Source organism: Schistocerca americana, chromosome 3, assembly GCF_021461395.2.
Source record: "Schistocerca americana isolate TAMUIC-IGC-003095 chromosome 3, iqSchAmer2.1, whole genome shotgun sequence".
Lineage (NCBI taxonomy): Eukaryota > Metazoa > Arthropoda > Insecta > Orthoptera > Acrididae > Schistocerca > Schistocerca americana.
Window position 1 is genome coordinate 426,089,543 of NC_060121.1, and position 27,296 is coordinate 426,116,838.

A 27,296-nucleotide genomic window follows, 5' to 3' on the forward strand; every position below is an offset into this window, starting at 1 on the left:
AACAGAAGTGAGTCGACGCATTTGAGATGTGGTGCTACAGACAAATGTTGAAAATCAGTTGGACTGATAAGGTAAGGAATTGGGAGGTTCTGTGCAGAATTGGAGAGGAAAGTAATATGTGGAAAACACTGACAAGGAGATCTATTAAGGCATCAGGGAATGACTTCCATGGTAGTAGAGGGAGCTTTAGTGGGCAAAAACTGTAGAGGAAGACAGAGATTGGAATACACCCAGCAAATAATTGAGGCCATAGATTGCAAATGCTACTCTCTAAGATGAAGAGGTTGGCACAGGAGAGGAAGTCGTGGAGGGCCACATCAAACCAGTCGGAAGAGTGATGATTCAAAAAAAAAAAAAAAAAAAAAAAAAAAAAAAAAAAAAAAAAAAAATAAATAAATAAATAAAATAAATAAAAATAAAAGACGTATCATACATTCGGAAATCTGCTTCATGATCCTGTTTTTGAGCCCCTGACTTCATTAATTATTTTAGTTCTTTTGTGATGAAGAAAACTCTTTGTTTTTATACACTAGCCCGTGACGTGTGTATGACCATCCGGTCCACCGAGCGCTGCAGGCAAGCGGGGTGCGCTCAGCCGTTGTGAGGCAAACTGAGGAGCTACTTGATTGAGAAGTAGCAGCTCCAATCTTGTGAACTGACATACACGGCTGGGAGAGCGGTGTACCGACCACATGCTCCTCCATATCCACATCTAGTGATGCTTCTGGAATGGAGATGAGACGGTGGCTGGCCGGTACTGTTGGGCCTTCATGGCCTGTTTTGGGTGACGTTTAGTTTAGTTCTATGACGTATACATCCGAGTACTTTTGTATCTTACTTTAATTGACAAACTTGTCTGCGGGGCCAGATATGTGTGGTTCCTCATAATATTCTGTTGTTAATTGTCCATTAATTTGTTGTTACATTGATGTTAATGATTACAATATCACATTTTTGGTAATAATTCTGGTTGGTGTTCCCTCTTTTCCCTGCTCCAACTAGACCTGAAGATGATCTACAGAGCAAGATTTAAACCAGTAGGCGGTAATAAAGGATATGATCCAGACGCTATTTGTTTATTTATTATAAGGCGTGCATAGTTGTGCATCGTAGTCAGCTCCAGCCAAAACGCGACACAGTGCCATCATCCTTCTCAACACCGACCTGAACACACCTGTCTGACAGCCTGCCTGATACAACCTCCGCCTTCGTTTTAGGCGCGAGCAGTGAAACAACAGTAACATGCAATAGGAGCCAATGGACGTCGAACCACTTCGAACTCCTACTACCATCTCCCAGCTTTGCCAAGGCAATCAGTGGATGAGTATTCTCGAACTGAGGAGCCATGGAGGCCGAACCGCTGTTCACACCTGAACTGCATTTGGCACTCACTCCTCCTGCAGGTAAGAACAAGCAGTGCTCCGGAAATCGTCGATCGGCCAGCAATTCCTCAAATGCTGCCTATTTTCGACCCAGCCGATTACAAAAAGGAAATAGCGAAGAGCAAGCAGCGTCGCAGAAACCGTCGATCGCCCAACATCTAAACATTCTGCGTGCTGTCTGTTTGTTCTATATCGTGTCTCCCTACCACTTTCGCGCAACGACGCTCTGAGCGTGTTTTTTAGGCAATTAACTAGTTTGAACCTGGGACCTGTTGCTGGTAAGGAGACGCCAGACCACACATGACATGTAGAATTCAGAAGAGTTCAGTGAGACTAGCGATGATATAACCAAATATTTAATGATTTCAGCGACAGCTCCACTGCACTCCTTGTAAAAGAATCTTAATACTAACTAAATTTAGTGGAAGGGGTTCAAGGCTTTCCTATTTTTAGTTAGCTGGTAAAATAACGTCGAAAAAGCAGTTAAGTTTACCATTGGAAATTTTATTCTACTCACAAAACATTGTTGCACTATTGATAAAAGGAAATGTTTTAATACAGGATGGTAAAAACCAACTGTGTTCAACAAAAATGTGAACGAATATTCCCTGAATGCGTTTCCAAGTTCTACAATGGATCGAAGGATGACCTATGCCATATCACGTCTATAATCTAGGTTTAAATTAAGTTTCACAAAAGAGAAAACTATCAAAATGGTCTACAGTGACCCTCAATTAGGTTTAATTACTTATCTAACTTGTCGTAAATTACAGTGGCTGATGTGGCTTCTCAATAACTATATAAGAGAAAAATCATCGCGTTTCGGATTTTTACTTCAAGTGGCAAATGTGAACACCATGAGCTTTAATTGACGATGTACACTAGTATTACGTAAAGGGGATGTAACAGATGAGACTTCTGCGGTTCTGAGTGAAGCCTTATGCGCTCAAAAATGCGGCATCACGTGCGTTCATTACCTTGTCGTTGACCGTCAGGGAGCGGTGGCCGGCGCAGCTCCGTCCAGCTCGCCCTCTCGGAAGCAACTCTCCCTAACTTCTCGTTACTACAATTTACCGAAGTTGGTTTAAAAAAACTATCTGGCTGTGTTTTCATCTAACCAATCAGAGTCTCTATGTTAACCTTAAGCTCTGCCTACAAAAATTCTGTCTATCCAATGAGAAACGTTATACTTTTCGTGGTGGGGCAATGTTTTTTAAAGTTTGCAACGTAACAGAGACGCGAAAAAGTCTCACGCTAAAACTTGCAGCTGGTGTGGTCCTTTTAGCGTTATCGTAAGATCTATACTGTTCTTCTGGAGGGCTCTATCTTATAACATGGGCTGGGGGGTGGTCCTAACGTAACAGAGACGCGAAAAAGTCTCACGCTAAAACTTGCGGGTGGTGTAGCCCTTTTTGTGTTGTCATAAGATCTATACTGTTATTCTGGAGGGCTCTAGCTTTTAACATGGGCTGGGGGGTGGTCCTGACGTGACAGAGACGCGAAAAAGTCTCACGCTAAAAACTTGCGGGTGGTGTAGCCCTTTTTGTGTCATCGTAAGATCTATACTGTTCTTCTGGAGGGCTCTAGCTTTTAACATGGGCTGAGGGGTGGTCCTGACGTAACAGAGACGCGAAAAAGTCTCACGCTAAAACTTGCGGGTGGTGTCCTAGCGGTTAGCTGGCGACGTGGGTGTCCGTCCGTCCCTTATCGTAGGGCCTTCCAGCTTAACACGGTTCTGCTCTCAGCTTCTGTTCTCGTTTCTCCCCTCGGAACTGCGTCTGTCTCACGGCGGGAAGGTATGACATGCATTTAGGCATTCTTGTGTTAGTCTGTGGTATTCCATTTGCTCACTCGTTACTCGTATTACTTTGGTTAATTTAATGTCACGATTTATTCGGAGCTATGTGACATACTACTGGATTTGCTTATCATGTCAGGGTTTTCATGGAAGGTGTTGGATTTGCCTGACACCTTACAAACAGTTCCTCAAATGCAGCCTATATTCGACCCAGCCGATCACGAAAAGGTGAAACGACAGTAACATGTAATGGGAGCCAATGGACGTCCAACCACTTCGAACTCCTGAGCTACTACCATCTCCCAGCACTGTCAAGCAATCAGTCGCTGAGTATTCTCGAACTGAGGTGCCATGTAGGCCGCCCCACTGTTCACATCTGAACTGCGTTTGGCACTCACTTCCCCTGCGGGTAAGAATAAGCAGCGCCTCAGAAACCATCAATTGTCCAGCAGTTCCTCAAATGCGGCCTATATCCGACCCAGCGGATCACGAAAAAGAAATACCGAAGAACAAGCAGTGCCCCAGAAACTGACGATCGGCCGGCAGTTCCTCAAATTCCGCCTATATTCGACCCAGCTGATCACGAAAAGGAAATATCGAAGAACAAGCAGCGCCCCAGAAACCGTCGACCAGCCAGAAGATCCTCAACTGCCGCCTATATTCGACCTAGCCAGAAGATCCTCAACTGCCGCCTATATTCGACCTAGCCGATCACGAAATGGAAATACCGAAGAACAAGCAGTGGCCCAGAAACCGTCGATCGGCCGGAAGTTCCTCAAATGCCTCCTACATTCGACCCAGCCAATCACGAAAAGGAAATACCGAAGAGCAAGCAGCGCCCCAGAAATCGTCGATCGGCCAGCAGTTCCTCAAATGCAGCCTATATTCGACCCAGCCGATCACGAAAAGGTGAAACGACAGTAACATGCAATGGGAGCCAATAGACGTCGAACCACTTCGAACTCCTGAGCTACTACCATCTCCCAGCACTGCCTAGCAATCAGTCGCTGAGTATTCTCGAACTGAGGTGCCCTGGAGGCCGAACCGCTTTTCACACTGGGTTTGGCACTCACTCCCCCTACAGGTAAGAACAAGCAGCGCCCCAGAAACCATCAATTGGCCAGCAGTTCCTCAAATGCCCCCTATTTCGACCCAGCCGATCACGAAAAGGAAATACCGCGGGAGGCTTTTGTATAGTCGGCTGCACTCCTCTCTTCCTTTCATGATGAAATCACCAGAAGTTGGACCCTTTATGGCCCTAAGTGCCTCTTGAAGAGATCTAGAGCATAACATAAACAATTAAAACATTACAGAAACATCTAGAGCATTTATGCAATCTATCGACTCTCTAGACGTTAGCAGGAAGCCTTGTGGTCTACTATGCTATGGTATTGTGGGACAATACTTCTGTGATATGTCTGACTGTCTGTGATTCTCCACATCAAAAGAGTTAGTATAGTAAACAGGCTTTTTAAACAGTGGTAGCTGTTTAAATGCCTTTAAAAGTCATGAGAGCTACCCTGTTTGCTGCTTGTCATGGTCAGTCTACAATGCATCAATGACGCAACTATATAATCATATGTTCACAACATACACTCGTCAACCAGAACATTATGACCATCTACCTAATAGCCAGTTTATCCTCCTTTGGCACGGATAACAGCAGCGACACAGTGTGGCATGGAAGCACTGAGGCCTTGGCAGGTCGCTGGAGGAAGTTAGCTCTATGTTGGCACACACAGATCACCTAATTCCCCTAAATTCCAGGGAGGGGGATGATGAGCGCTGACGCCACATTCAGTCTCATCCCAGATGTGTTCAAATGGGTTCATATCTGGCCAGTTGGGGAGCCAGAAAGTCAACTGAAACTCACCACTATGTTCCTCAAACCACTCCAATAACACTCAAGGCCTTGTGGTATGGTGCCTTATTTTCTTGAAAAAAGCCACTGCTCTTGGGAAACATGATCCTCACGAGGGGGTATATGTGGTCTCCAATCAGTATATGATACTCCTTGGCCGTCACGATACTTTGCACGAGCTCCACTGGATCCATGGATGCCCATATGAATGTTTTCCAGCTTAATGGAGCCACTCCAGCTTGTTTCTGACGTGCAGTGTAAGTGTCCAGCGATTCGTCCCTTTCATCGGTATGGTGAAAGAGGTATTGGGATCCATCACACCTTGCAATGATCTCCCACTGTGCCAACGTCAAGTGCTGATCGTCGGGTGCCCATTTCTGTCGTAGTTGCCGATGTTGCGGTGTTAACATTGGCACATGCATGGGTCGTTGGCTGCGGAGGCCCATCATTAGGAGTGTTCAGTGCACTGTGTTTTCAGACACACTTATACTCTGCCCAGCATTTAAGTCTGACTGCAGTTCCGCCACAGTTCGCTGCCTGTCCAGTTTTACCAGTCTGCCCAGCCTGCAACGTCCAACATCTGCAATGAGAGATGTCTGCTCTAGGCCACGACGTCTGGATGTGGCCCCACATTCGTTTGGCCACGTGTTGAAGACACTCACCACAGCACTCATCGAACACCTGACAAGTTGTTCAGTTTCCGAAATGCTCGTTTCGAGCCTCTGGAGCACCAAAATCTGCCCTTGGTGAAACTCAGATACATTGAATGGCTTCCCCATTCTACACACAGACAGTATGCTCACTGATACTACATGCATTGTATGTCGGTAGTCATAATGTTCTGGCTGATCAGTGTATTTTTACATTCATTATAAATTTCACTAAAATATATACATGAGTAGCTAATACGTTTAAAAGCAGAAAAACCACAAATTTTTAGCTTCAAAATAAGAGTAATTTTAAAAACCCTTTCACAGTGGAGTATGTACAATGCAATTGATGAAATACGTAACCAAGTCAGATGTTACCACTACGATGATTCATCGGTTTCAGTCATCAGCAAGCAACCGTCATGTATTCCAGGTTTTTATTTTAAACAATGCTTTCACTCGGATCTAATGAACTAAAAGTATATATTCACCGTCCACCGCCAAAAATTGACATTTTCGTTCGAGTTTAAAAAATTATGTGAAAAAAATTAGATTCACAAACCTGCTAATAAGTAATAAAACTGTATTTTTAAAGAGATTCCTGTTGGTAATGATGCTTCTGATACCCATGTTTGGAGTTCTCTGTTCAGAGAGGTAATTAAGCTTCATCAACGTGTCACAAGGTAGGGGCTTTCCATTTGTTGCTGCTACCCTCTCCAGAACCTTGAGAGCCTCTTCTGGTCGTCCTTTACTGAGTAGCCATCTCGGAGATTCTGGTAAATATCTACGGAACAAAAGGAGAACACATCAGGCTGCAGAACTCACCATTTCATTAAAGTTGCAACAGCACTCACTTGTACCCTTACGAGTACTGTAATCTCCAACTGTGCATCAGTGATATATAAGAGGGCAATACGGTTTGAATAAACCTCCTAAGATAGTTATGAACTTCAAAAACTTGCGTCAGTCATTCAGTTTTTATCTCAGCTCTTTAAATTAGAAAAAATGTTAAGGGAGGTGAATATGCTGGTATCATTGTCGATACTTATCTGATGTAGGAGTAGAGCGGTGGGCAAGATATTAAAAAAATTGTGCCACTAACAATGAAATCCAAGGCGTTGAACTAGAGGAATAATGTGCTAATTAGCAGAGATCGTTAAAAGAGATTGCAATTGCTTGACATTAGCAACTGGTTCAAGACATATGTCAGAGGGGAAACTGGAGTGGGAGGGGAGAATAAAAGAGAAACAGTAGCGGAAGAGGTAAAGTAAAGAAAGATGGAAAAGTAAATAAGCAGCAAAAATACACTGCCATTTGTGAAAAGTACATCACCAAGAAGGAATTACCCGAATAGCGCCACACTTGGTGGAAGCAGCGACGGGCGTGCAAGCACTAGTGATTAGTGATGAGGAGCTCGTGAATGGGTCGTTCAAATGAACGCTTCACTCCAGTGAAGTGTGAACTAACCACTCAATTTCAATGAACTGGTACTTCAAACTCTTCACAGATAGCACACTCCACACTTTTTTCTAGTTCACTCACTCTCTCCCCCTCTCCCACTACATCGCCGCTACGTCACTCATCCTCCCTTCACTTCAGTTCTCCCTCTACTGCCTGTCGACGAATCGCGCGGTGTTTGTGTGGAACGATAGGTTTACGAGGTGTTGGGGAGGTGAGGGGCGAGGAGAATGCAGCGTCAGCTGCTTCCTGCAGTGCTGACATCATTGCCCGTGACTATTTGTGCAGTTAAACTTCGCGTCTACGGGTAGCCTACCGTTGGCAGCGCTTGCAGACAAATGAATATTAAAGATACAAACCAAGAGGCTGGCTGTGTGAGCATGCACAGCCAACATGAAAATAAGAGGTTTGTTAATAACACTGAAAGAGGAATTTTACGTGAAATCGTACCAATGACTACAGGTGACAGTTTACGTTTTGAATCTGGAGGATTATTATTCTCAACAAAAATAAAATCTACAGGAAAACTTCTGAATAATTACTTAACGTAGGTATATAGACTTTGTGACAGTGATAAATATACTCATTCTATTTTGGATTAAGTTTTAAAAGGAACATAAAATTGGACTGCATTTCGTTGGTAGCCCTAGTTTTCAGTCCATGAATACAACAAATAATGTTTAATTTGGCAGATAAAGACTTTTCTGGGCGCTTCATGAGAAAATGTCGAGCAAGATTAAATGTAATACCTTCTTTATATGTGACAGGCTCCTCTGTTTATCTTTCCTTTGTCCCCCTCGACCATGCTCTATTTAAGTTAACTCAGACGCTGTAAGAGGGTAAAACGTTTCGTGCACGTTACTGCATAGTTCGGCCATCTGTTGGTAAAATTATGAAGTACTACGAAGCTTTATTGTACGAGCGAGGCGAAGCGAGCGCAGCCGCGGCTGAGCTTCGAACTGGGCAACTTCGCCAGGCTTCCGTACTTCATGAATGAACTACTTCATTTGAACGCTTCACGGCAAAGAGTGAAATGAATGAAGTAGTTCACGGGAATGAACGAGTTCGACCCATCTCTACTAGTGATACGTTTTGCAGCGAGATGGGACACATGTAGACCGAGCAGAGAGCCCTCTCGTGTCGGTCCGACAGAGTCGGTGTTGCGCCTAGTGTAGTCGGTGCACAGCTGTCACACAAAGTGGAAACAATACAGTGAGTGTCAGTACGCCTCGTCGACGTCAAAGGGAGCCACATCGGCGTGTGAGCGAGTTCGAACGGGGCAGAATGATCGGTCTCCGGCAAACGAGGTTGTCATACCGTGACATTTCGGCTCGCACAAGGCATGCTGCTACGGCAGTGATGCGTGTGTGGAAGCAGTGGATAGAGAAAGGTCTAACCCAGTGACGAGCGGGAACTGGACCACAGAACATGACCACAGCACGGGATGACCGTCAACTTGCCCACATGGCCTTTACGGACTGTACAGCGTCATCCACAGTGTTGGTTCCTCGCTGGAGCAGTGCAACAGGTGTGCACTTGTCTGCATCGACGGTTCGTCACCATCTGCTGTAGGTCGGACTGGTTTAACGCATGCCATTACCTCGGCTTCCATTGTCCAGAAACCACAAGCTCCTCCGACTGCAATGGGTACGTGAACACTTGTAATCTTTACGGATGAGTCACGCTTCTACATGCTCTACAGTGATGGCCGCATACGTGTCCGGAGGTACCGTGGTGAGCGCAACCTGGAGCTGCAAAGCAGACAAATACCAGGTTTGATGTTTTGAGGCACCATTGGTTACAACAACCGATCTCGCCTCGTACGTATTGCGGGCACTTTGAACAGCAACCGGTACCTAATGGAGGTTGTGGAGTCTGAGGTACTCCGCCTGCTTTAGGCATCTCCACTGACAACAGGACAATTCCCGGCCACATGTTGCGAGGAATGTACAAGACTTCTATGAAGAACGACTGGTATCATTGATTCCCTGGCCTGCACGTTCGCCAGACATGTCACCCATCGAACATATTTGGGCATATGGTTGGTCAGCACCTGGTGCTTCACAGTCTTCCAATAACTGGTGTAACAGATTTGTTAGCTCAGATACAAACTGCGTGGAGGGAAATCCCTCAGAAACGTATTCAGAACCCCATTGATTCAATGCCACGGCGTACAGCAGCACTAATTGCAGTGCATAGTGGCCACATGACATACTGAATAGTAGGGCTCAAAGGACATGTACAGATTTGAAAAAAATGGTTCAAATGGCTCTGAGCACTATGGGACTTAACATCTGTGGTCATCAGTCCCCTAGAACTTAGAACTACTTAAACCGAACTAACCTAAGGACATCACACACATCCATGCCCGAGGCAGGATTCGAACCTGCGACCGCAGCAGTCGCGCGGTTCCGGACTGAGCGCCTAGAACCGCGAGACCCCGCGGCCGGCACAGATTTGAAAAGGTTATCATTTGTTACTTGTCATGTACCTAACTGGTGGTATTAAATTAACTGAATTCAAGCATTTCCATCTTGGTGTTGCAATTTCCACAAATGGTAGTGTATAAATGGTCGTAGAGCAGTAACGAGAGGAGCTCCAGTAAATTAGTTTAGAGTGACTGCGTGAGACACATGAAATAAGGACAATGCAAACAATATACTAAAAACTTGCTGAGCATCTAGGATGATCAATTTCAACAGTTTTGAGCTCTGAAGCGCCTTTTCTATAGCAAGCAGACACATGGCTGTTCGATGCAGGAGTCATGAAGGCCAAAAAAATTATGATAACAGATCAAAACAAATTAAAGACTCGCTAATGTGAAGTAAAAAAACAGTACAAAATTGTTAAGGCTTTCATGGCCACTTGTTGAGAAACTGCCTATTGGCTTCTTTTTTTGGGTTCTTCGGCCGACAATCATCTAATGATTTTACTGACGTTTCGCCAGCATGAGTGGCTGGCATTGTCAAAACTTCACCCTCCACTGATGGTGGTGAACTGGAGCCGAGCTCGAGGCCGCAGACTATATGCACCATCCGGGCCGCCATGCGCTGTTGCCATTTTTCGGGGTGCACTCAGTCTCGTGATGTCAATTGAGGAGCTACTCGACCGAATAGTAGCGGCTCCGGTCAAAGAAAACCATCCTAACAACCGGGAGAGTGGTGTGCTGACCACACGCCCCTCCTATCCGCATACTCATCTGAGGATGACATGGCGGTCGGATGGTCCCGCGGACCACTTGTGGCCTGAAGACGGAGTACTACTATACTATACTATTTCATCTGATGGATGCTGAGTTTTGTGTGCAAACTCCATCAGCTTGGTACAGATTCCTTCATAGAATCTGTACATAGACAGCTGCCAGATTAATCGTTCCCCTAAAATATCCTGGTGTACATTAAGTTTTTAAAAGTATGCTCTTGCAGATGGGTGCACACACGTTCAGTAAAGAGTGTAACTCTTTGTGGGAAGTTCCCAGTGGCAACTGTTATGGTCGGATAAGTCACTGAAGGAGCTTGAGCAGTTCCATTGAACACTGTAGCAATTTGCGTTAAAATGTGACATAAATGAACCCACTCATCCATGGATAGTATTTCTTATGTATCGCTATAACGAGGATTTTCAAAATCCAGCACTCTGTAGATCCAACATCATTCCAATAGTTACACATTTTCTGCCACTGTTGTTTTAAATAAATGTTGTATTAAACAAACCCAACTTTCGTATCATATGGTTTTGGTTCACCTGCATGGAGAAAAGAAAATGAGTTACATATATACAGTTTTACCACCATTTTCTGCCATAGTCATCATCGTCACCACTATTTACAAGAAGGCTGCATTGCTGCTACACGTTTCAACATGTTCGCCCTTTGAATGTACGTCAGCGACTGGGAGATACATTTTTCAGCTTGTGCTCATAAATATCATGTGTTACAGTGTATGCAACTTTAAAAAGAAAAAAATATATATCATCTTTGCTTACAATTATATAAGAAAGTATTTGCTGGGTTGTACATTCAGTTCATTATTATCACTCATGCTTTCAGTCTTTAAAAAACAATACAGTTATGAAACTTGATTCTAAACCTGATAAATGCTGATGAACAGTGTTAGTTGTTAATTTAAGTGAGGGCACTGAAAGTATACTGCAAATTCTGAACACCAGCCCATCAACCCATACTCTGAATATCCAATAATTCACTACTAAGCCCTCACATCCTGAGGTTTCTGGAAGTAATCATCCCTGAATATATCTAGATTCTGCAGCTGGCTATCGACTCCAAATGAAGGAAGAGGAAGCACATTTCCTATTCAAGTGCTTAATTAAAAATTATTGTGTAAGGCACTTCTTGACCTTTATAGTAAACTTATAGAAAGGCTATAATGTTTAAATGCATTGAACTATTATGTGTTTCCAGTACCTCTGATACCATTGCTATATGATATTTGACACTCCTTTCGATTGCTGTATCAAGTGTTGGAGTGATGTTCTTACTTCTGAATGTGAACCTTGCTATAAACTTTATGATATGCACAAAGTCAGATAAAATAAGTTTTTCATATATAGGTTTTTCCTTTAAAAATATGCAGCCACAGTAGCTCAATCAGTTTGGTGATGACCCTATTATTTTCTTAGTAACCTCCTCAGATACCTTACTCAGTGAGCTACGATAGATGTACTTCTTCATAAACTTTAAAACTCGTACTTGAATGAGAGGATGGTGAAATTAATAAAAACTATGCTTGATTATTATACTATCGTACGTCAAAAAGCATACATTGGGTGCAGTATACCACCTTGCAGTGAGTTCGTTTTCACTTCATCAACAGCTGTACAGTATTCTCCAAATAACTGTTCTTATACTCCATAAATGCAGCCTTTTTGTAGTTAAGACATATAGAAGCAATAAAGAACTTTGTTATTCTTTCTCTAAATTCAGAATACATGGAGTTAATACTTATGGGCGTAATAGTTTATGACTTTGACACTGCACAGACTTATGAACTCATACACTGCTTTATGTTCTACACATGAACGCTATGGTCATGTCATCATTGAATACAATTTTAATAATTGGCTGCCATTGACTAAGTCTGGCTAATATAACCAATAATGCATTTCCTACGTCACTTAAGTTCACAACACTTTAATGGCACAGATGAATGGAGGAGTCTCCAGATGCTACGTTGAGTGCCGTATCTCCATACATCACTATGATAGCCTCAAACCAAAGCAGTAGATGACTTGAGGAGAATGAGATGGGTCATACTCTGTGGTCGTATGGCTACCAATGTGTGGTGTTGCACACACAGCTCATTCTAACCCATCAGGCTAATTTTACTTTAATACCATGTTTGACATTCTTAATTTCCATTGCTACATGACAGACACGTGCTTTTATGCCTACATTTACAGGCTTTGATCTTCAGGCCATTGAATTATATGTTGTGGCAACAGCATTACACTAGAACCACTTAACTATGGCTTTGTGAATGGTTATATGTCCTGATCAAATATATCTGGTAGCTCATATGTGCACTACTGCAGATTAACGATTGGTCGCAGTGCAGCCAATAGATGCTAGAAGAGATGTGTATCTAGCTTCAACATGGCAGTAATGCTGCATGGGGTGTCTGTTGTCTCTTGAAAAGAACACTCACACACACACACACACACACACACACACACACACACACACACACACACATACAGACCCAACACATAGTAGCTATGACAGGATATGGTTAGTAAAAATACTTACATTCAAATGTGACAGCATTCTTCTTCTTACTCTTGTAGGATGTGGTGACTGATCTCTTCTGACACTTCATGATCCTTCGATCATGGTGAACAGAACAGAAGTGACAGGCGGATAGTAGGTTTTGGCTCAGTCGGTGAATGGTGGGGGTAAGCAACTGCAGCACCACCAGATATCTGATGTCATAGTTTGCATTAAAGTCAGCATTTATGTTGTGTATTTCCTATCTCATAGTGTGTCACAGTCTGCCATTGTGTTCCATTTTTCTGATATCATAATGTAGCGCTATAGTCCGACACCTTTAAAGCCATCTTGTTATGCTGTAGTCCGTTATCTTGGCAGCTATCTTGTGACATCATTGCACAATTGCCTGAAAAGGGGGTGGGGAGGGGGGGATGACAGGAATTGAAGCCAATTAAAAAGCCATTAATTGAAGTGACACAGGGTGAACTTAGCCTTGCTACTCTAGAATTGTACAGTCTTATCAAGATCTGCGAAATGATCTGTAGTGTCTGAAAAAATTCGTAACTTGCCATAGAGACGAGTACAGTATTGAATTAAAATGTGAGGATGACACGTGGAAGACTTCCTTTAGGTTATGAGTGTACAGTAAATTGTAACATGTATCGTGCTGAAGCAGACAACTCGTTTGTTGACCCACGTTTGCTGGCAAGCTTTTGCTATTGTTATCGCATATTTTAACCCAAGACACTCTTAGCTGTTAATTATGATATACGAGGTAGGATTAGTTCCATCCATTGCTGTTTCTGGTTCGGGTGTTGAGATTTCAGCTCCAGACTCAGCCACAACTTTCTTTCTGCAGGGGAACTTTCATGAGAAAGTTTCTGTGTTTGCATCAGTTATTGTAGTCTGTGGTGATGCTACTGTTATATGTTGTTTTTCACTGGCGTTACCGAAAAAAATTGTTCAAATGAAAGTTGAGGGAAACGGATACATCGAGCCATAAGTTCCTCAAAACTCCATGCCGACAGCCCTGTCACGCACATTATCCTCCTCCCCAATATCTCCATAATTACAGTTGAACATGAATGTGTTCAGAACGCATGTGGAGCACTGTTAGCACATGGACGTCGCCACTGCTTTTGTCTACAGGAGGCATATTTTAAACCTACGGACGCCCTGTGGGTAGGGGATAGATACTTCAATGAAAACAAAAAAAAAAAAAAAAAAAAAAAAATCATTGGCGAGAGAACTCAAGGATGTGTGACAGTCTGTATGAATGACATACGTCACTCCACTGCTATCTCTTGCATAAGAGCTAGTCAGATTTTGCTATAAAAGCACAGCCCATGTAATCTTGGACTGTGTAACGTTTGTCTGTCGTGGATGGAGGGTTTCTTCCTACCTTATTTCCTACCTCCCTCACTCGGTCTGTTCCTAGGAGATGTTAATGCACCATGTGTTTTGGGACTCTATGGCAAATTTTCCCAGGTTCAAGGTGTTGAGAAGCCATTCCCAATGACGCCGACCATACTGCCTTCATTGCCCTTGAATCAGCCTTCTCGCTTTCTCTGAAGCACATCTTCTACTCTGTCTGCAGAATATTCTTTTTCACCTCTAGTACCTCTTAATCCATCCCGACAGATGCTAGGGAATAGTCATAGGCTAACTAATCGCTCGTTTGTTTCCTCAATGTTGATCTATCCCACCAGACCCTAGAGAATGTTCATAGGCTAACCAGTCACTGGTTTGTTTCCTCAACGTCCCCTTTAGTGTCCACCACCCTTAACCAAATATTACTACAACAATAAAATAGCTAAGACTAACTTTATTCTACAGAGTTACATGGAAGCGTCTCTTAGTAACAGTCTGAAACAAAGCTAACAAAGGATGAAACCTGCTCACTATCGTGACACACAAATTCCGACTTTTTACTATTTTTCAGAAATTCTCCCTCCGTTTTTATCAGTCTCTGTTGAGCCTTAACCTGAAATCACTTCATCTCATTTTTTTTACATCCATCTAATCTCTTCCACAGGCAACCTTTACCAGCTAACTAAGCTCACAGTTCACTACAGATTTCAGTAGTACCTCTAGGAATCCAGAGTATTCCGCAAACTAGAGCTGACAAATCCCACTATCTCTCGTCTTCTCAATAATACTGGTGCTATGAAACGCTTCTAACAGTCTATACCGCTTTCAATTTGCGTCATACATAACATATTCATCCCAAAGGCACTTTCTTCTTCATCGATATATCCATTCTGAAATTGGCCCTTACTGCAAAGTATAGTACATTCCATCTCTGTCCGTTCTACAAATAAAGACTCTATCGGAAGCTCCATCACAACGTTTCCACATAGCTCACACCAAGCTGTTAATACATGCACTGCCACATAACATTCCATCCAGTGCAGTCATCGACCCATTTAACGACCTTCATTAGGAACAGTTCAGCACACGTATATAGGTAACTGCACTATAAACAGCTCATGAATCTATATCACTACATTACATATTTTTTAATATTCCGAATAAAGATAATACTGCAAAAGATCTAGGTGATAAAAATTTAGGCTGGAGAGCTAGGATACAATTGATGACAACTTGTTCATATTAAAAGAGAGTCAGTTGACCGATCAAGGAGAACAGGAAGGCAATTCCTTACAAAAGTACTTACCTATGCAGCAACAACGGAATGAAGCAGGGGACAGATGAAAGCAGTAGAAAGTGAACCCAGTTTCGTAACAACATTGCTGCCAGTGCCATAGAAATTGGTCCCAAACAGTAAAACACAAATACCAGAAAGTTGACGAGCGAGCGATGTTTGATGCCAGTCAGTTCGATTCCTGAAACAGATACACCGATAACGGGGTGAAAGTCCTGTCATCTTGAGTCCTGCGGCTGCAACCGAAATCACATACGTCGGAATTCAAGAACGAGTAATGTAAATACATACTTTGACGGTAATTATGGAAGAACTAATTTTGTTTACATTCTTTCCAAAGATGAAAGGTAGTGCACAGTTAATAGATGTTCGCTTAAGACATTTTAAGCATATAAGCATGAACCTATAGAGGTAACGCGTGGGTACGAAAGGTATTTTACAAAATGATTGTAACACAACGCAAACGTTTACAAAATAGACACGGTAGTATTACTTAAAAATGCAGTGTAAAACGGACATTGTTATACGCGTTTCGTAAGGCAAAAAATGTTAAGGCTCTACAGAAACTTTCTTATCTGCTTCTACGAAGTCAACGAGACGGAATAAATATATACATGAATGTGTCAGTAAATATAAACGAAACCATGAGCTATAAATGTTTTGGAGAACAATATATTGTGTGCTGTTCGGTTTTAATCTAGTAATCTAGTTTTAATCTAATAATCTAGTTTTATAGTTTTGACTGAAAAGTAATGTGCAGCTATATTTATGCCTGAGTGTTTCAAAGTGAGAGAAACTCACCAATGGCTACAGCAGACTCCGTGCAAGGCAAGGCTGGACCCTCTGCTATCGCTGCGAGAGCGACATAGAGCGGGAAGACGGGCGCCGAAACTGTCAGCAGTGACCGGGATACCGCCATCATGCTTACGCTCGTGAGAAACTCTATCCTCCGGCCAAATCTGAAAAGCATAAACAGTTTCGGTATAGTGACAAGCGATACAATAAGTATCTCAGTGCATGCCATTAAGAAAACATAAAAAAAATTTCTGTGGAATCTATACCTGATATAACACAACTTTGGTGTTCCATTGAGAAATGAGTTCTACAGTTCCAAATGTATTCAGTTTCCATTTGTAGTAAATGATGACTACTTCCCTTAAAAAATTGTAAAAAATATTGTGCAGACATCCGATCGAAATTTTCTAGTTACCTCTACATTTACGTGCACATAGGCCTACATGCTTGGAAAGCAACCATACGGTGCGTGGCAGAGGATACCTTGTACTCTTTCTCGTTCCACACGCAAACGGGGCAAGGTAAAAACGACTGTCAATGTGCCTCCATACGAACCCTTTCTTCTCTTGTCTTGCTTTCACGGTCTTTACGCGAGATGTACATTGCTGGCAACAGAATCGTTCTGCAGCCAGCTGTAAAGATCAGTTCTCTAAACGTTCTGACTAGTGTTTCCCTCCAGAGATTTCCGTGTGAATTCACAGAGCATTTCCGTAACACTTTGTTATATACCAAAATAATATCTAAAAATTCGTCCAAGTTCTGTCTTAGCTGCTCCCAGAACTGAACCGCCTGTGCCAATAATCAGTAGACTGCCAGATAGGGGGAAATGCCGAGCGACATGCGGCAAACACGGGAGCTATAGTAACACGGGAGTGAACAACCGAGCACCCAAGTCTGTAAGCGAAGCATAATATCATGCAAGCCGAGAGATACCGTCATACTAGCGACAAAGGAGAGTTTCGTAAGGAAGGCTAGGTACAACGCAACACTGTACGTGTCGAGCCAGCAGAAAAGAGCTTCTGAAAAGTTAAGCTGATAATGTCTGAAGTTATTAGGAGAGCTTACACAGAGGGAAAACCAGAACATGTGATGTCGTAGCCATCCCAATCGCTGCAGGCCGCACGGGAAGCGCCAACATAAATACTCCACCCTTCTTGACAACTGTCTGGTTGCTGAATACTGATTGCCGGCGACTACCCAGTGCGAAGTCTCAGCCGTTGTGTCAGTTGCAGCTGTCCAGTGAGAGGGGAGGCTAAGGAGGTCCACTGGCATGCCTGCTGTTTAGATCTTCTATGAAACCATGAGGCCGGCTGAAACGATGCTGCTACTCCCATGTGCACTGCCAACTTCTGAGGCAACACAGTTGGACTGCAGAGGCTGCCATCATCCTGCAGGCCTGTTGGAGGCCTGACCTGCGTGACCTGGACACTGTCCATCATTCAGTTTCAAGAGGGAGAGCACTCCTGTTGCTCATCCTGTTTCTTAGGCCAACACACTGATGGCTCCTGTTTCCTAAATGGGGGTGAGAGCCCCCCTATGAGCCATCGATTACGTCAGATCGACCCAGGGTGAGACTCTTGCGTGCACTCTTCGACGTCAACGATAGTACTTAGGAGATCGATACACAGAGCTGGAGGCCGCCGGATTCCATGGATCAAAGGCGGCCCTGTGATACAGCAGGCTCCACCCAATACTTCACTCTGCTGGTTGTACTGTGAGTAGAGTGCGCACTGGTTCTCCTCTGTTGATAAAGCGCGGCTCCATCAGCTTGATTGTCGTGTAGTGCTTTGGAAGACAATCCCATTTTAGTGCCCAATGAAAGTGTTAGGTCAATCATGTTTTCCTCGCGCTCTGCAGTGTAACTAGGTCCTCACCACCGCATCCCGCCCGACTCTTTCCTGACGACTGTAGGAGTTGGAGATTGGACTCCTATATCTACTGTCAACAAGTGGTTACCAGTGGTAGAGACGTCTACACTGATGCCACACCCAGACATCTAGGACAACAGCAGCTTACCATACATGGAGCTCTGATGTGACGTCAATATCTACGAGTTGAATTTCATACAGATTTGGTGGGGGAAGTGAGAGATACTTGTTTACTTTACTGTTCTTTATTTTCTTATGGCCATGTTGACCTGTAGGGACCATCACAGTACGTTAAGCGCGTCGTTTGTTAGGCCGCAGGAACCTACAAACACTAGGGATGTTACTTGCAGCCAGCGAGGTATCCATACAGTAATTTATCTCGGCATGACTTGCCGTGCATTTAGGCTTTGTCTGCTACCTGTAGTAGATGTGGGAGTGTTGGTCACGTAGCACACCAGTGTGCAGAATCTCGCTGGGTATGAAACAGCATAAAGATTAAGTACAGGTCAATTCCTGTTTTTGCCTAGTTTGTGTGCAGTTTCCTTCTTTTCTCGTGTAACGGTCGGAGTTTAGACAAATGAAAGAAACTCGAGCAGCGACTCTGAATTAAACGGTGGAAGCTCTGAAGAGGCAGATAGCCGCGTTGTTACAAACTGCAACGCAACAAGTGAAGGCAGTAAAGCAATGGTAAGGGGAATAGAGCAATGGGACGCCATTGGCGGCCAAAAACTCCTTGATACAGGAGAAAATAAAACCCTGTCAAGTGTATTCACACATTCCGTCAGTCGTACAGTAGCTGTCCCATATCGCCATTTTCAGGGAAATCAACCGAAGATGTATTTATTTTTTTAGTGGTATAAAGGGTGCCATCAAACTGGGAAAATGGTCGGAAAAACGTCGTTGAATATGGCTAAATTAAGGTTAGTGGGTGACGCGAAAATTTATGTTATGTACCACGAGACCCTCAGTGAGGTCCAAACGTTTAATGAATTGGCTGACCGTTTAACGCAGCGCTATCAGAACCAGGACATCATGAGGCACTTGAATGAAAAACTCAATGTAATATACCAGAAGTACGGTGAATCAGTGAAATTCTTCTCTGACAGCATTAGGAAACTGAACTCACAAACACAGAATGCGGAGGCTGGCCAAGTGATTGTGTATGAGGCAAAGAATAGGGCTCTGGATGTATTTCTAAGGCACATTTCTCCTGATGTGTCACTGACGTCAGAATGCAGAACCCAAATGACTTATCTGTTGCCATTAGGACTGCTACACAATTTGACGGGATCGACATGGCTACACTAAGACAGAGTGATAGCGGTGTTTTTCTTTCTGAAGTAAAGTGTTTTATGTGTGAACGCACTGCTCACATCAGGAAACAATGTCGTCAGCCCAAAACTTATGAATGTGAAGAGGTGGGTCACAAAGCACGTGATTGTCCGAAGAAACTACGGGTCAAGCAACTTCCTAATAATCGATCGTTAAACAGGTATGGGGGACCGTCATCAGATAGCATTCCCAGTAGAACACGAGACTGCAGAAACGTATGCAGAGACAGGGTGTTGTTCACCAGGCAAAGTAAATGATACGGATCATAAATTTCTACTGGACACAGGGGCTCATGTGTCAGTAGTTAGTTTGGATCTCTTGGGCAGAAAGAGTCTGCGTTCGCTAAAGTACAGGTTACGGGGAGTAAATGAATCTGACGTGAAGTCATTGGGGATAGCGCTGTTCAGTTTTAACGTGTTTTCGAGAAAATGTGTTAGTATTTCCGCGGTTAGTGATGGGACTCGACTTTCTCGCTGAATATCACAAAGTGTAACTGTTTCCGCAAGGGGTAGCAGTTGCAAGTGTTAAGCTATCTTAAGGTTCACCGCAAGATATAGCGACGTTGATCTGGGTGAGCGTAGGTATGGATATACCTAAGGATTTATTATATGTTGTACAGCCACTGGAAACTAACGAAGAATTGGGTAAATCACACACTATTTTCCACGCAGAAGTATAGTATGTGTCAGTGACGTGAACAAAAATTTTGCGGTTCTGGTTCATCTTGATAATTTTGGCAGGAACGAAGTAGTCTGCCAGAGGGTTTACTAGTTACTAATTTGGATGTTTTGGAGGAAAATGACATTGGTAGATCAAGTGAGGACCTCTGCCGCAAGCAAACCGTCAATGCATCTGCATACATCGGAAGTGAAACACTTACAGGAAAATGATAGAGAAGCACTAGAAGGTTTGTTACTGTAACTCATAGATTTGCTTGACCCGAGTGGTTCGTTATCAGCAACGTCACTCACGCAAAACAGAGTACCAACAGGTAGTAATGCTCCAGTGTACAAGAATCCCTACTGAATTCCGAATTGTGTCCAACAGATAACGGAAGAATTTATCAGCTAGCAGCTAACTGGCGGTATTATTATGTATAGTGGTAGTCCGTGGGCGAGCAGCCGTAATTTTTTCCCCGAAAAAGTCACCAGATGGGACTAAAACATACAGATTTTGCTGTGACTACCAATACTTCGTAGCACGAACGATCACTGAGGCACATTAGATACCAAAAAAACAGAGATTTTCGACAACTTGGGTCACTGTAACTATTTCTCCACAATGAATTTTAACAGCAGATATAACCAAATAGAAGTAGCAACAGAGGATCGACCAAAGACAGCTTTTTTCATACTATGGGGTCATTTCCATTATTGTCGAATGACATTCGGACTGAAGAATGCACCTGTCACTTTTCAGAGATTATTAGATGGCGTACTTAGAGAACTGAAACCAAAACAATGTATGATCTATCTGGATGACGTAATAGTGACTGAAAAGGACGGGAAGAGCATGTAAAATGTTTGGAGGAGACATTCAGAACACTAAGAACAGCATGACTAACAATTAAACACCGATAAATGTCATTTTGCGACAAAAGAATTAAATTATCTTGGGCATATAATTAGCAAGGAGGATCTGAGAACACATCCACGCTTGGTCTCAGCAGTTCAGAATTTTTTGCCATCGAAGACAGGTGAATAGTTGCGAAGGATCATTGGGCTCTGTAACTATTATCGTTGGTTCATAATGGACTTTTCTGAAATTGCCAGACCTTTGAATCGTTTGTTACGGAAAGGAGCAAAATTTGAGTGGTCTACAAAATGTCAGTTGGCGTTCAGTATTTTCAAGTGAGCACTGACATTAGACCCAGTTCCGATATTCCCTGATTTTGAAAAAGAATTTATTGTGTTTTGTGATACGAGTAATATCGATCTGGGGTTTGTCCGAGGACAGAACAGGCAAAGAACGCCCTGTAGCATACAAAACTGACAGCTGAACAAAGCGGGGCAAAATTGTCCCACGGTTGAGAAGGATATACTATCAGTAATTTAGGCTATTTTTTACTTCTGTTTTTGATGATGTGGCCAAACGTTTAAGATAGTGATGGATCACGCTGTTCTCACAAGGTTGATAGGACTGAAGGATCCTTGCAGCAGATTAACAAGGGTATATCGTTTGAGTGAATTTGATTACAAGGTAATACACGAACCAGGGTAAAGCCATGCTAACGCCGACAGTTTGAGTACAAAAAACTGCAGTTCTACAAACTCTGAATGGGAGAGTTGCTGGATGGCGAAAGGCTCAAGCTGCTGATGGCGACTGTCAACATTTCGAGACGCAACCTCATTTCGTGATGCACTACAGCTTGCTGTGCCGAACAAAAACTGCAAATTACAAGTGGGAGTACCTGCAGCATTCTAGAGCGAAATCTTGCCACAAACACAAGATCATATGTTGTCAGGCCATGGTCGGCGAAAAGCAACTGATTGACGAATTGCCGAAAAATTTTCGTGGGAGACTAGAAAACGTGTCGAGCAATGTGTCAGCAACTGTGTACTTTGTGCGCAGCGAGTTGATATTACCCACCGACAAATTCCTTAACAGCATCTACGTGGAGTATCTACGCCATTTGAAATGCTTGGAACACACATTGTAAACCCATTTAATAAAACGACATCAGCAAATAGATGAATAATTACTATAATTGACCATTTCTGGTGTTAATAGTAATGGTTGCAATTGGTGACCATAAAACGAGTACAGTTACTCAAGCATTAGTAAATAATTGGTTGCTCACATTTGGCATTCTGGACACATTAATTACAAACGAGGCTACCAATTTCGTATCTGATCTTATGAAGCAATTTTGTCGATTTATCCGGATTCGCAAGCTGCGAACAAGCCCCTGCCACCTTCAAACCAATGGGAGAACAGAGAGAGTTTATCACACGATCTGGAAGATGTCGAGCTATTGCGTTAACACTAATCATAAAAATTTGGAGGCATATTTAAATTTTGTAGCTGCCACGTACAGTTCTGAAGTCCGTAAGTCTACTAGTCTGTCGCCAGAAAAATGCCTTTACCGTTTGAAGTAATTAAGCTGAACCTTGGATCCGACATCTAATCAGTAAAAACGTTTACTAAGGAATTACAACACATTTGGCAACAAATAAAATGCAAAAATACGGAAGTTTAGAGAGACAAGAGCAGATACTACAATGGAATTGGAAATTTATGGTAAGGTCTTATGGGACCAAGCTGGTGAGGTCATGGGACCCTGAGCCTACACACTACTTACTTATAATTTTATGTTCAGTTTTGTATTTTGGATCTATAATTTTGATTATTATAAATTGTTGTGCGTTGCTGTATTCTTCTTTGCGGTATTATATTTTAGATCTCAAGATGACTCATGTGTAGATGAAACTAGTAATGAAAATAAAAATTTATTTGCTATCTTATGTTCGGCGATTTCAGTCCTTAATAAAAAAAACTTGCAACAAAAGGCCCATGTCTCCAACGATGACAATATCAACAAGCACGATGAACTGCTTCTCTGTTCTTTCCAGCATACGATCTCCTAGCGTGCTTGATGGATTTGTTAATTTTAGTAATCATCGTCGCTCTGATGATATCATGATCACTTATCCTTGTCTCCTTACTGACACTGTCAGTATGGTTAGATATGTTTGTGGCTACAAGGCCTCAAATATTTCCATTACTATGGGTTTTAGAGCCAGTTCATGATCGTTTTTGGAAACTGTGTTCGAAATTATTCTACACGACTGTATGTCCGTATCGACTGCTGTGAATTCCTAGACGTCTCACTCCATAATCTACATGCAAAAGTCGCCTGCCACTGATATTGCATGGTTGCAGTATTTATGTGCTAGTATTTTTAAATGTTCTTTTAATTACTCTATAATTGCCACGGCGGAATACGGCAGCCGAAAAAATATCGGATGACTAACTTGACTTCATCGAGGTTGCCTGGTGGTGTCCAGGTTATTTTGCAGCCTGACTCAATTTCGACCTCGATAGATGTAATGTATCTGTCGATTACAACGATGATATCTAGCTTGTCTCTTCGATATACGTCCCATGCCTCATCAAATATGTCGGAGCTATTTACGTGCTTGGGATTTCACCCTGCTCTCGGTTCCGATTAAACACTGAGGGGAAAAAAAGTCGGAACACCAAGAAGGAGTTATGCGACATAAACGGAAGTTGGTAGGCGTGTTTCTAGTTTTCAATCTGAAAGATGATGTCTATTAAAATTTCGCGCCTGTCTCATACGAGTGGCGTTAGTTGCGCCACTATGAGGACACAAATCAGGTTTGCTTTAAATACACGCTGTAATGGCTGTGAGCGTTAGTTACCTCTGCGATTGGCCGTGTTGAATTGATGTCAGTCAAGAATGCCTTTAAGGCGACAAAGACACCATTATCAACGCCTCACTGAGTGAACGAGATAGTGTAATAGTGCTACGAGAAAATGGATGTTTCTCCTGTAATATTTGCGGAGAGATTTGGCAGGAATGTGGCCACTGTACATGATTGCTGGCAGCGGCGGCCACGAAAATGTATGGTCGCAAGAAGACTGGGCTCCGGACGGCCACGTGGCACCACCGAGAAAGAAGACCATCGCGTTCGGCGTGTGGCTGTGGTGCACCGTACTGCATCTGCAGCAGCAGTCTGAGCACCCGTTGGCACCACAGTGACACTACGAACTCTTAGAAAACGGTTACTTCGACCGCAGCTCCGATCCAGACGCCCTGGTAGCGTGCATTCCATTGACCCCAAACCATCGGCATTTGCGACTTCCGGAGCGTCAAGCGAGAGCCAATGAGGGGCAAGGTGGAGGTCTATTGTGTTTGCTGATGAAAGCTGGTACTGCCTCGGTGCCAGTGATAGCCGTGTGAAGGACCTGCAACCAACCCTTCTGCGTACTAGACACACTGTAGCTACATCTGGAGTTATGGCTGAAGTACTATCTCGTATGACAGCAGGAACACTGTCATGGTTATCCACGCATCCTGACTGCAAATATGTACGTCAGTGAAGTGATTTGCGCTGTTGTGCTGCCATTCATGAATAGTATTCCAGGGAGTGTTTTCCAGAAGGATGACGCTGGCCCACGTACCGCTACTGTAGTCCAGCATGCTCTACATGTTGCCTTGGCCTGCTAGATCATCGGATCTGTCTCTAATCGATTACGTACGGGACATCATCTACTCCAGTATCATGCACAGCCATCACTAACCGTCCCTGTATTGACCGATCAAGCGCGAAAGGCGTGAAACTCCATCCTTCAACCTGACATCCGGTACTTGTATCCCTGCCCGGTTGCATGCTCGCGTTCAATATTCTGGTGGCTACGCCGGTTATTAATGTACTAGCGTTTCACAGTTGAAATGACTTATCTCACGCTTACTTGTAATATTAATCACTTAAATATGTTACCTAGGCAAATGTTCCTGGGTTGTCATTACTCTTACGTTAATTATTTTTGTTTTTGCAAGTTTTTTGCGTCAGTGTAATTTGAGTCACAGCCTTCCTGGCTCGCGGTAAATTTGGGGGCTTTGTTAGGAATGCTTCGGCAATTAACTGTTACAATTTTCATGATCGAAGTGTCTTTATTTTTTAAGCGATCTGATTTCGCTCTCTGCACATCGTCTGGCGAGGGTTTACTAGAGGACCTCAAGCTGTCGCCTAGCCTAACAAACTCCCATAAGCACTCCACAAGTACTCTGCTATCGGCATAACATATTTCTGTCTAGTACACCGCTCGCCTATCAAGGGAAATCCTACAATTCTGCAACGTATAACGTAGGTAATCAGTGTAAAGTTCAGTAGTAAATCTAAAAAATTATATAACAATGATGATCTCTTTGCCTTGAGGAGATGATTAATATTCATTAATAGGGTCATTTTTTAAAGTATTGAATAACGTCTCGCCTTAATCTTAACAAACATCGCCGACTTTTACATATATAATAAACTGGTCCGACACTACATCTGACCGAGCGAGGTGGCGCAGTGGTTAGCACACTGGACTCGCATTCGGGAGGACGACGGTTCAATCCCGTCTCCAGCCATCCTGATTTAGGTTTTCCGTGATTTCCCTAAATCGTTTCAGGCAAACGCCGGGATGGTTCCTTTGAAAGGGCACGGCCGATTTCCTTCCCAATCCTTCCCTAATCCGAGCTTGCGCTCCGTCTCTAATGACCTCGTTGTCGACGGGACGTTAAACACTAACCACCACCACCACCACTACCACTACATCTGATAGTAGTGAACACTACCCCTAGCGTACGCCATGACGAGCAGCAAGTCCGTTTTCGGTAAATTCTTAGCTACAGTATAGAAATGTGTTTCCGATCCTAGTAAATCGGAATGTGTTTGATTAACATTGCTAAACATGACTGCAGAATAGTTTTCTGTAAGCTCTCATTGCGTAAACTGTTTTAGCTTAGTATAAATGAGCGGTTACTCCGAATGACGAAACACTAAGACGCGATTCTCGCTGAGGCGATACGATATGCCGCACGATTCCTTGTAATAAAAGTGGTGTGGCGCGACGCTTGTCGGTGCGACACTGGCGTCCATTGCGCCGTACTTGAAAAATGACGACAAAACCAGCGGCTGTATTTGAATCTGACGACGTTTATTCTTTTTATAACATGCCACCAGTTTCGCCAGTTAGGACCGCTTCATACAATGTTGTTCATTGCACATGAAAACGGTTGTGAATGGCAGGTTTCGTTCGGGGCCTGAAGATGACACCATGTGGTGTCGGAACTGCTAGTATGTTTCGAAAAGAATGAACGAAGTTATATTCAAATACAGCCGCTGGCTTTGTCATCTTTATTCCAGTACTACGTGTCCACCTGCAGCCCCACTTGATGGATTACCAGAGACTTCATACCGGCTATACGATATGTGAAGTGATACGCGATGCAGCCTCCGTTACGACAAACAAGACAGCACGAATCAAGTTTCTGGCTCAGCTGCAATCATGGGCTCGTCTAAAGAGTACGATATTGTGGATTGTCCGCGTTTGAATCCCAAAAAACTTAAAAAGGAAAGAAAGTACTGGATGCACCCGTTCAATGCTATTAAAATCAAAGCTAGTCCAGCTGCTCTCTCAAAACGAACACAAATTTCACGAATTCTACAAAATGAATCCAGATAGTTTCCACTTTTTGGAGCAACTAGTATTACCAACTCTGACAAAGCAAGACACAAATTTGGGACTTGCTCTTTATTCTGCTGAGAAGTTACTCAATACAATAACATAAATTGGTGAAAGTGTGTGAACTGCGTTAATAATTTCACCACGAAATAGGTATACCAATAATGAATTCAATTTGAAAAGCTGCAACTGTTCAGTATGTTACGACAGAGTATGATTTTCAGACTCACGTGTATTTATAAAGAACGTTGCCGGATCTGAAGTCAGATGAGTCGCCAACGATGATGTAGTGTTACATGTTGAGTTCTGTGTAGGGCTAGGCAATGTTGTGTTAGAAATGGAAGAAGTTCATTATGATGGGAGAATTCTAACGCCTGCTTCGGCTTGTATCAGCAGCAATGTGAAACAGCTCAGCTCAGCACAGCGTGGTGCGTGGACATGGCGTCGAGCGTTGTGTGGTGTCGCATGTCGCAGCCAATCGCCCGAATGTATCACGTTTTTACTCGAGACTGGAAAGTGGTACGGCTCTCCTTGCAGCGTTAAAAACAATTTAGGGATGTCAGCT

At 43.2% G+C, this 27,296-nt stretch overlaps 1 protein-coding gene across 1 annotated transcript in view; it reads right to left on the reverse strand.

Annotated features, from left to right (window-relative positions):
• LOC124606132 (solute carrier family 22 member 7-like) overlaps window positions 1-27,296 on the reverse strand; it is a 123,532-nt gene that overhangs the window by 55,893 nt on the left and 40,343 nt on the right. Inside the window, exons 4-6 of the mRNA XM_047138097.1 lie at window positions 16,341-16,498; window positions 15,552-15,720; window positions 6,254-6,475 (exon numbers count right to left, since the gene is read on the reverse strand). Of these exons, the coding sequence (XP_046994053.1) occupies window positions 6,254-6,475; window positions 15,552-15,720; window positions 16,341-16,498 (549 nt within the window). The remainder of the gene's footprint in view (window positions 1-6,253; window positions 6,476-15,551; window positions 15,721-16,340; window positions 16,499-27,296) is intronic.